Genomic DNA, 11867 nt, shown 5'->3' with positions numbered 1-11867 from the left:
TTGTTTATTACTGACATTACAAATCTATTTTTAATGTTGTAATTTGATGCGTCATGTGTAACGGGGTCACCTGGCCTCTCCTGCACCAAAGGGAAGGAGAAGATAACCAGGACTTCCTCTGCTTCTCAGGATAAATGGCCAGGTCTGCTCCCTCCATCTACACCTTTTAGACAAGATAACTGCAGAGCTGCTCACAACCATCCCTGGAGACATCACTATCATCATCATCAATATATGGCTCCAGCTTCCTACTATATATATATATATCTCTTGCATCATAGTTTTAAGTTAACAGTCCATTTTGAGCTCAACTCCTGTGTTCTTGTGTGGAAAGAGCAACAGCCATCCGTTTCATTCACGTCCAAACACTACGCAATTTTGGCAGGTCCTCCGCAGATGTTATCACTTAAAAATCAAAGTCTTCTTCGGTTCATGTAACATTTCTATTGATGAGAATTAGATCCCAAAATTATAATGTCAGTACAACTATTATCAAGGGGAAAAAATCCAATCATATCGTCTTCTTTTTTCATGATTTTTGAGACATTATTTTAATCACTCAGAGAGCAATTTGTTCCCTAAAGGCCCTTCAATGTTTTCCCTTCTATCAGTTCTTAGTTGTTGCTGTTTACTTGGTCTTCATAAGGAAGTTATGACTAAGAGACATTTATTTGTGTGAGCAAGAGATGAGCTCATTACCCTTGTGTGTCTCAATGCTTGTCTGTGTACTATAAAATGTGTCATCTTTCTGACTTAAAGCAGCAGTATCCAAGTATCACTGTCAACAGGCTGTTATTAAAGTGATAATATCAGCATGTCACTGCAAAATTAATGATATAAGAAATCACTGTTGTAGGTTTTGTGCATGATTGTATTTCTGACCTTAGAGGAAACGGGGTATCCCCATGACAAGGAACAGAGGGAGAACAGGGACAGATTACCACTTGGCGAACACCACAACTTGATTTCCCAACTTTCATGTGGGGTCTGTTCAGGCCAGGAGGAGAGCATGAGCAGGAATTTGTTGGTTAAGCAGCTGTTTCTCTAGAGAACCAGACTGGGCAACAGAGAGGAGGAGCAGAGAAAGTGAAAAAAGTGAGAACAAGGAAGGCAGATAGAAAAGAAATGGAGTAGCTGTGTAACAGGAGGCTTGTGTTGTTCCAAATCAGATTGCTTTATAGCGATGCAGGGGGTAAATGGTTCCAGGCAGCAGACAATGGGCCAACAGGTTCAATATTGACATTCTCCTTAGTGATAGCTGAGTTGGCTGGGTGAGGTCAGGGACTGGACCTCGGTATTAGCCAGCCAGCATTAGTAGTCACAGCTGGGGGACACTTAATGTAACCTTGGCCTCTCAGAGTAATGGAGGGCCTGAGTGAGACCAGGAGAGGTCCCTCCCCTCTATGGGCCTTATTACCGTAAGAGAGCTCAGTCCTCCAATGGGCCGATTCAAACACAGATCATTACTTTGTCAAAACAGCTACCAGACCACGTTGGCACTCTCACAAGCCAGCATGTGTGGCAAACACAGTCTCTAAGTGCCAGTTGTTGAGCGCAGCAGCCGTAGGAGATGAGGCGAGGAGAACACTAGAAAAAGTAAGCAAAGCACTTTTGGACAAGTGACCATTTATTAGTTCTTATTCCAGCAGCACTTACAATTAGACAGAGTCGCTGGCAAGTCCTGCAAGCTAGGCAAACACACAGGCGTACAAAAAAACTGTACAATCTTCTCAGCGTTATGGCAAGAGGTTCTACCACAAAATAATAAAACACTCCAGCAAATTCCATGTCGTTGCTTTGCTGAAACAACATCTCTATTGTTGTTTACCTAAAGTGGTCAATTAATCCAAGGCAAACTCATAAAAGAGGATGTGGGTTGTCCAGGTAGGCTGATCCAACTGGCTCTGAGTCAGGGCTACTAGGGATGCCTCACTGTACCACTCCCCAGTGTGGCAGAAGAAGAGGAGCATAGGAAAGGGACAAGGAGACAGAAAAAAAGGTTTTGGAAAGAGGACAGACAAAGGAGTATGAGATGCTGAGATACTGATGCCAAAGAGGAGGAGTAAAAGGAAAAGGAGGTGGAACTGAAGAGTAGGAGGAGGAAGGAAAGAAGGTCATCTGAGGTGATGGAGATTCTGTACGGTGGGCTGGTTTCACGAAAAATGGAGCCAGGCCATTCTCCTCCTCCTGCGATTCTGTTCTGGCTTGGGTTACTGGACACACACACACACACACAAACACGCAACACGCAACACGTAACACAGAACACACAACATGTCTCCAGTCTCCCACACACATGCTTCATCTTTACTACATACTGAGTGTTTCTTACAGAAATAGAAGTGACATCACAACGCCTCGTGTTGTAAATTTGTAAATGAAAACACGTTGCTCATTGAAACACCCACACACATACATGTGTGCATTGAGTCCCTGGTCAGAGGGCTGTCTCAGAGTCCGAACCACTCGGTGACCCCTCCTCTCCTGGGGTCAAGTTTCTGCCTCTGCTTCTCGTCCTCCATGAACTTCTCCTGCATCTCTTCCAGGGAGCCCTCCGCTGGCGCCCTGTCCTTTTCCGGGAAGATGTTGGGGAAGGTGAACGTCTGGCCCTGGGCCTGGGTTACAGAGGCAAAAAAAGTAAAATGAGCCGAGAAACTATCAAGTTCCTGCCTAATATGAGGGATTAGTTGTTTATTATCCACTTAAAATCGTTTCACAAGACAATTTTTTTGCATCGAGACGTGAGATACTGATTTGGAATTCAGGACACAGTTTCTCCCTCTATGTCCCTCTCTTAGTTACACAAATGCTCTTTCTCTCTGGCATTCAATTTCTCCAACTCTCTCCCACATTTAATCTCTCATCTCTCTCCATTTCTCTGGTCTTGATTTATTCAGAGGGAAAGGATGGTATCCATTATTTATTCCATACCAATCCATCTCTGGCCATGGCTAATGCATTGCTGGTCCAACCGTAGTTTGTGTTAGGATGTCATAGAGTACAGTACAGTTCACACACATGCATGCTTGCACACACACACACACACACAAAGATTAAAAAAACAAACAAACAAACAAACAACAACAACAAAAAAAAAAAAAAACAGGTCAGTGGGTGCGTGCATGCACACATATCCATAGCCTATCCTTCTCTTCCTCTGCCATGGACACTTGGCAAAAGGATTCACAATCAATGTCAACTGGAGCCAAGTCATTGCTGTCCCTGAATGACTCAACTTCATATAAATCCAAATCATTACTTGCATGATGAAACTGGACTTATGCGTGTCATTTTTATCACTGTGTTTTGGATTTGGAGCCAACTGTTAATCCTAACAAATGTTTCCAACGTGATTAATGGTCATTAATGCTGTAGTCTACGCCAAACAACAGCTTCCCACTGACAAATAATCAAATGTTAATATGTAACTCATAAAGTTCTCAATTATGTTATATGGAGACCTAAAGCTATAAAATGAATTGCTTCCTTGAATACAATTGTCAATCAAATACTCAGTTTAAACATGCAAAATATTTTGTTTGGGGTCAGTGTGTAGGCGTTAAGGAATGGTCTGGCTCTGATGTGAATGTTACTTTGTCTGTCTCCAACCCCCAAAATACCAAGAGAAACATGCATATAATTACTACATAGCATGGTTTAATTCCCAAAGGGGGAGACGACATAAGGCTCAGTCAGCCAAAGATGCAGAATGGGGTTGGCCATGTCTGCTCTATTTAAGACCTACAGCAGGAGTCTCTCCGTTATTACTGTATGTTTGCACTTACACCATGCTCAGGTGCAACTTTGCATGTGTTATCTTTAACTACTTTAGTTTATGACCAACTACGAAATTAAAGCATCAGTTTTCAGGCAAGATGAATAAGGAATAGATGCCCACTGGACCTCAGCTCATCATAACAGTGACTAGATACATGCTAGTTAAAGTTCTGTCACACACGCGAATTACGAGATGCTCCATACCATACATTTAAAATCAGCAGACTGGTTATAAACAAATTTTATCTCTATTTTTATGGCCCCGTGCATCTTTTTTTTTTTTTTTTTTTGTTTACTGCTTTGAGAGGACACTTAAGACAGTTTACAGCAGATGGAATTGCTAAATGGGCTCCTTATGAGAGACTCTTTTATTAGAAATAGGATCGAAATATAAATGAGGGTTTATCCTGCAAAACCCACTTTTTACCTTGAATGTTGGTGTAATTCCAGCAGCTATCAGACTGTATAACATATGTTGCTGCAATAAAATCTGCAGTCTGGACTAACTACATTTACATGACATTATTTTGCACTACTTGAAAGAAAGTTTTTTTCTCCTCTTCACTTTATCATTATCACTGCCACTTTATATTTTTCTTGTACTTCTATTCTTTAGTTCTGTTCTTGTTTATTTTTTTTTCTTTTATCTTGAACCACTCCATCTTCCTGTATTTTATATTTACTAACTGATACTAATTCAGAGTTTTAATAAAAAGCATGACACTCCGGAGGAAGACACTGGCTGCTTTATTGTCACCACAGATTCAGGTCACTGCATGAAGCTATTAACTGCAATCTATGTGAATTCCAATCAGGCCAGACATGTCCAATCTGACAAGGCTGCCCTGACCAGGCTCTCAAACAACATACAACCATCCAAAGATAACTATTATGTAAACTACTAGGTACTTGGTATGATACTTTAAAGTCTTGAATTCATATTACCCTCTAAAGCCTGGCCATTTGGGTATAAACTCTCTGATACCAGCTTTGAGGAGCAGAGGGAGCAAAACACGCACAACCTTTAATCAAAAGGAAAGCCACCCTGTTCATGGTTCCTGTCTTGTGGCAACGCCTGTGTTGCACACTACAGGAGGATTTTTTTTTTAAGTGAGAGCAGTTATGCCGAAAGACAGACAACAGTGTCGACCCAGTCAAGAGCAGAAGGCTTAGTCAGGCAGAGAGCTGCCAAACACCAAAGACGCACCTGGAAACTGAAGGACCTGCCAAGGCCCAGTGTCTCTCTTCACTTGCACACACTGCCATCGAGGAACACAGCATGCAGAACACAAACACTGCACTACGCCAGGGGAAAGCTGTTGCAGGACTGAGGAGAAGAAGTAGGAGGCAGCACGGAGAAGGATAGAGGAAGGACGCAATAAAGTGACTGGAAGAGGAAGAAGAGTACAGTCTGGGTGACTGGGGATCAGGACTAGCACTATGTTAGAAACACCAGAGCTGGCAACGGGAGGAACAATGAAACAGTAAGCTAACCAAGATTTCACCCAAATCAAACCATATAACTGAAATTGCATGCCAATTTCAGTTATATGGTACAGCGATGGACACCCCCGTGTATACACATGGCAAAGATGAATAAGGCCTTAGAAATCACAAGAGAAAGTCCTGGGATTAAAATCAAAGAGCTCAGACTTGTTAAACAAGTCTTCTTGTCGGCAACAAGCCACATCCCGTATGCTGGTGTGTGTGTGGGTTCATTCATTTCTGCAATGAATGAAAGTTCTGCCAGACATCATATATATGTTTCATTTAATATTCAATTTAATATTTTTCCTTGAAAAAGATATGTCACACCACAGCTGAGGCAAAGCCCATGTACGCCCCATCACTGTGTGCTTCCAGCCAAAAACGTGCGTTTATGCATGTCAGTAGAGAGACACACTATATATATATATGTGTGTGTGTGCGTGTGCGTGTGCGTGTGTGTGTGTGTGTGTGGAGCGAGAGAGAGAGTGAGTGAGAGAACAAATTGGAGGTGTGGTTATTTTCCCTCAATCTGTCATAAGCTTTATAGCATGTTCATAAATGAATTGAGATGTCATCCTGGAATATTGGGACAAGGCCCCACACTGCAGCGATGTAAACACACTCCTCTTACGCACATGAACAACCCATTACACCCACAGTTTCCCTGTAAATGGGAGAAGAAGGAGAAAATTCAAGGGGGTAAGAGGGAAGGCAAATGTTGTCATTGACTCGGTACCAACCCTTCTCACTTTCCCCATCTGTGCGTATGTGTATGTTTCCTCATTCAATCCAATGACTTGTTCTATTCCAGGAAGTGTGCATTTAGTGTGTCGGTCTGTCCTATGTCACATTTGGGGACCACATTCAGGCTTTTAACCAAGTGATTGGGGACAGCTGTCAAATTAGGGTCAACAATCAAGTGTCCCCTCATTGTTTTTATAGCAGTTAGATCCTGCAGGAACTGGACTGGCATGTACTGCTAGCATGCAGCTGGTGTAAGCCTCCAGGGTACAAATGCACTTTGATGAAACGTCCCCAAAACAAAGGTGGATACAAGAGTAAAAAAATCAAAAGTAATCCTGTTTGCACCCCCAGAGGGAAATGGGTGAAATCAGAGTCAAAATAGAGAAGACAGCCAGGCGAGAGATGGAAAGACAGAAAGGAGACACAAAGGACAGCTATATTCTATCTGATTGACCTTTGCCTCTGATCTAAGACAAACTAAGCATGCAGTTGAAACTCAAAAACTCCTGTTGTGTTCCAGTGCAATAATTTCCCCTTAGGAGAAGGGGGGGGGGGGTTAAAAAATGGACAAACTTGTCACTGGCAACCAAGAAAAGCATGTGAAATCAATAGAGGGGAAAAATGGTAGGCGGTGTGTGTGTGTGTGTGGAGTGGGGGGTATCATTTATTACCATAAATTTAAGTATGAAATATGACAGCCTTGGTTATTCTAGCTTGATGTGCTAAAATGCCTGATGAAAAGAGGAAGGTGCCTCTGCACAGTCACTTTCCAACCTGGAGCTGAATAGAACATTATGGCACAGTCACCCTCTGAGGACACAAAAGGCTGATTCAATCTTCTGCACTGAGAGTTAAAACATTCGGGACATGACTGGAGTGGGACCAGACATCGCAATGTGACAGATGAGATACACATCAGCATTTGACTGTGCTGCGCAATAAGAACAGAGTAAGAGGTATGCTACAAATCTGAAGAAAAAAAAGGGGGAGGGGGGGTGGTGGTGGTTGGGGCAGGGGGCTCTCAAAGATGATTACTCAACCCCGGTGAGGTAGGGTTGATTTTATTTTCCAATATCCTCAATCCACAGAATAGCCTTCATGGTATCAGGTTTTATGTCCTCTGGACTAAAACAAGTTTGGAGCAACACTTTATTACTTTGAAGACTGTTCAACAGCTGTAAAACTACTTGAGGTCAAATGGCGTCTTCCATTCAGATAATCTAGACAATTTAAAAATTGAATCCATCAGAAAATACATCTTAAACTGCTCTTTTACAACTTGACATCAGCTTTTCTTTTGTGCTCTCTGAAAACCTTGAACACCTGGAGTTGTTAGGAAACAGGATAAGATGTGAATGTGTAGGGGGGGGGGGGTGCTGCTAATACATTACATCGCCTTATCGCCTTACTGGATGACCACATTTGACCAAATTAAGAAACAGAGGAGCTCTCAATGTGCTCAAAGAGGCTGAAATGGCTTTAAGCAGTCTCAAAATGTGAATCTGAGCCATTCACACCAGGCTAAGAGTCAGAGAAACTACATATCCCATATCCCTTTTTTGATGAAGACATCAAAAGTTAGAGCCATTCACAAGATAGTCAATAAAAATCAACCAGATGTTGGTGGTTGTCATTAGAATGGACCGCACGCTGACAAAGAGAGGTGTTGACGATGCGGTGAGAAATCTCACAAGGCTGTGGCTCGTGTGGCTGCGATAGCAGTGTGGCAGTATAGTGGGGTAAGCCATTGTTAAGCACAGAGGAATCTTGAGTATTGCTGCTGCCGCTGTGTATGTGTGCATGCATGGGGTAGTGAGCGAGGAGACAGAGAGGTGTTCACATTGTGGTATAATCCATTTCGACCACGCGGCAGGAGAGCCTGGCAGCCTGCACAGACCGCAGTGGTCAGGTTACCAGGATTAGAGCTGAGGGTAACCCCCTGCTGAGTGTGTGAATATATGTATATATGTGTGTATGCATGTGTATTCGTGCAAATGTGTGTGTGTGTGTTTGCGTGTGGATGTATTTGTACTAATTTACTTGTACAAATGAATACCCAAAACTGGAAGTTGCTGACATAATACTTCATTACTTGGCAGGTAACCAGCTCCACTTAAATTTGAGGTAATGTGCCTTGCTCAAGAGCAACCCAGCTTCAGAAAAGAACAATTATTACACTTGTTTAAAACAAGTATTTTCAACCCACCTGTGAATTTAAAAGGTGTGATCACACCTTTATGGGTCTGTTTTCTTTGGTCTCAAGCACAGATGAAATTTTTGAAGGTTTTTCTTTTCGGTTAATTTAAGTTCACACCGCTCTATTACAAGTGAGCTGGGCCTTGTAAAGCAAAGTCCGATGGACTCACAAGTAGTGTGTTTACTGGACAGAGTTTTGGCAAACTGTCACCAAGAGAAGATTACAGAATCTGGAAGCAAATGAACAAGGTGAATAAAAACCAATTTGACTCCAGTTTCTTTATTTAAACGGAGCATTACATGCTTTATTTTACTTTTCTGCTGTAATTTAGCAAAACTGGTCTTCATAGCAGGTGAAAATGAAATAAGAGAATACAATGATCACTTCGGGTTGCAGTTTATCTTTGGTTAGTATTTTGATCAAGTGTATCGACTGTCAACATCCATCTACTACTGTCTATAAAATCCTGTGAGATGAGAATTTCAGTGATTTACCTCTGACCACTATTGTTTTTGCACAGTGTTGTACAGTGAAGTTCTTCATTTTATCTTTTTCCTCCAAAGAGTTTCTTGTATTTAGTTCAGATTATGTACCTCACAATCTGTATCTTACTTCACCAATTCCTTCCAAGTTTACTTTGAAATTTTATTGTTTTTACAAAACAATATGAAAAAATGTAGGAAAGACGATTTCACACTAGAGCAAAATGAAAATCGTAAGCTGATATCCATGTCATTGTGGTCCAATAAAATCGGCTTGCCTCAACTTCAGATTGGCTCGTTCCAGTTTGTTTTCAACAAGTTTTGCTGTGGTCCCTTTGAGTTCACAAGATGTTAAAACCAACCACATTGTCAAACCAAAACTTTAATCACTTCTCGATGGGACTGTTCACAGAAAAACTATTCTGTTCCAGTAGGACTGGAATGATAAATATCGGCCTTTGCTGGGATCATATCTGTGATGGTATCTGATCAGGTTAATTTTCACTATCTAAATTAATGAAGCAAAGTGTAACAAAGTTATTTTTTCAAGATTGCTTTCTGTGCGCGGTTTACATGTTCTCCCCTTGCTTGCATGAGTTTCCTCCCACCATCCAAAGACATCATGTACGTAGGTCTGAGTGTGAGTGGTTGTTCGTCTCTGTATGCTGTCCAGGGTGTAACCCACCCTCGCTCAATGTGAGCTGGGATTGGATCCAGCACCCCCCGTGACAAAAATGGATATGAATAAAAAATATAATGTGCATATTTTTCTAAATTGAGACAAGAAAATACTAGTATACCCTTTTTAATCTGCAATTCAAAAGAAAAAATAGTAGAAGAAAACTGGGAGAGGCAGGAAAGACGATTGAGAAGGACAGAAGAGAAGAGATGTAGCCTGATGATTGTAAACAGCTCACACTGCCAGACCCCTGGGTGGGCCACACATTCACCCTCACTTTATCTCATTGACGCGCACACACACACACACACACACACACACAAAAATCTGCCCAGTTGTGCCTCTGTCCAGACCTTCTGGTATAAACTATTCCAAGAACACAAGATTGACAGACAGAGTTGGAGATAAAGGAGAAAAAAGGGGGTCTGGAAGATTAAACAAAGTCAATGCCAAAATAAAATCTGTTGTTTTCCTCTCAGGACAAACAGTGATATAAGATCTGTTCAGTTGATTCAGATCTATGACAGCACAGAGCTAATTTACATAATACCTTTATTAGGCCAAACAAAACTGGTTAAAAGTTGAGTGAAGAAGTCACATTTTGAGATGACACGAGAGCCTGAAGAACATTCAGCAAAATAACACTTGAGCATGAGAAAGGGAGCACAGCAAAATCATCTCTCTATAAAAGACAGTTAAGTGGTTGTGAGAGTGGACCACTAACCAACAGTATCCTGCTGTGGGTTAGTTCAGGGTCATGACCCTGGCCCTCCCACCAATTACAATGACATCTCTTCCACAGCCTGGCAATAGCCAAATAGCTTGGTCAGCTTTGGCTAACAGCAGTCTGTGTGTGTGTTTACATCTCCATGTCATTCACATTACAGCGTTTGCAGGCAATGTTTTGGTTGCATGAATCTCTACTTTATGGCCTCTTCACAATAAAACTGTCCCATATTGAACATTTTTACCAGTGTATGAATTTGTGAGTTATAGCCAAAAACATGTTTTGTGAAGTCAAGTTGACCTCGACCTTTGAACACCGAATTCGAATCAGTTCATCCAGCAGTCCAAGTGACTGTCTGTGTCAAATTTGAGGAAAATCCCACAAGGCGTTACTGAGATACCACAAAGAAAAGGTTAAAACCATGTTTATAGGGTCACACTGATATTGACCTTTGATGACCACAGCCACATCAGTTCCTCCATGAGCCAAATCTAAAGATGTTACCTCAAGGTGCTATTGAGATACTGAAGTCACAAAACTGGAACAGAGGACCAGATTAACAGAACATTATGTCTGTACTCTTGGCTGTTGCCAGTGCAGAGACATCAGGAATATAACGCATCAGCATGTGTGGTAGCTATTAACTGAGGTAAAGAGTGATCTTCTGTTTTAGTGTGTACATGTTTTGTGGGACAAAGAGCAGGAGTCAGGCAGGTGGGTGAGCACAAGCTCTGGTGTCAACTGAAAATACTTTGAGATCTATCGCAGGGAACCTCTGACATACTAGTGCAGGGCATCCAATGATACATGCACACATACTTCTGCCTAGAGACAAACAGGGGTGTGTGCGTGTTTGTGTGTGTGTGTGTGTGTGTGCCCATGATAGTTTTCAAGTCTAGGCATGTCTGCTCCCAGCCTGCTACTGGAGACATTGGACCCTGGTAACAGAGCTCTCAGGAAAAGATCATCACCACCTAAATACACACACCCTGCCAAAGACATTTACATCCATCTGGTCTTGAACTGGACACTGGGAGGATAACGACAACAATGACAGCAGCAGCCAAGAATAACGCAACAAAGTCCATCTATATTAGCACTAATAACCAACAACAGTGAATCACATTGCCAGCAGTCTAAGATTCTCTTTCAACCTTTAAGCCAAATCACACCTAAACCTTGCCTGCGTCAGCCATCCACCCCCATTACACACATACACTTGCGTACACGCACACACTTACGCACACACTTACACACACACACACACACAAACAGCTGTTCACTATCATTATCCCCTCCATCTATGTCATTCACCCCCCCAACCCCCACAATGTACCCCATTTCTCTCTCACCAATGCATGTAAACAACCCTCACATACCCTCCCCCCCAATTTCAAGCATCCCCCTCCACCTACCCCACCCCCTCTCAGCCCCAGACCCAGCTATCTAGGCTACCAAGTACACACACACACACACACACACACACACTCACCCCTACATGCACATGCAACATAAACATCCAGGCAATGCCCCTGCCCCTGCCCCCTCCCCAACACTGAGGAATGCGGGGACCAGCTGGTGGAGAAAATAAAAAACGAAGAAGCATACCAAAACAGGAAATGCATCAGCAGGGGCCTATCAGAGGGCTTTATCAGGCCAGTGGCAGCCCTGTTGAGAACCTGGGTGGCGCCGCATGCTGATTGGCTGATCAAAGTGGCAGCTGTGTCATTAGAGGTCAGGAGGTCAGGGGTAATCAAGAGAGGTTACGAGCAT

General features: G+C 42.4%; 1 protein-coding gene across 1 annotated transcript in view; it reads right to left on the bottom strand.

Annotated features, from left to right (window-relative positions):
- Positions 1–1614: 1614 nt before the first annotated feature.
- The window catches only part of mrpl23 (mitochondrial ribosomal protein L23), a 31835-nt gene continuing 21582 nt past the window's right edge, over positions 1615–11867 (bottom strand). Inside the window, exon 5 of the mRNA XM_029522666.1 lies at positions 1615–2615. Coding sequence (XP_029378526.1) covers positions 2451–2615 — 165 coding nt within the window. The 3' untranslated portion in view covers positions 1615–2450. The remainder of the gene's footprint in view (positions 2616–11867) is intronic.

This window comes from Echeneis naucrates, chromosome 16 (assembly GCF_900963305.1).
Source record: "Echeneis naucrates chromosome 16, fEcheNa1.1, whole genome shotgun sequence".
NCBI lineage: Eukaryota > Metazoa > Chordata > Actinopteri > Carangiformes > Echeneidae > Echeneis > Echeneis naucrates.
The sequence above is the reverse complement of the archived record's forward strand: the minus strand, read 5'-3'. Positions and strand labels throughout refer to the sequence as shown.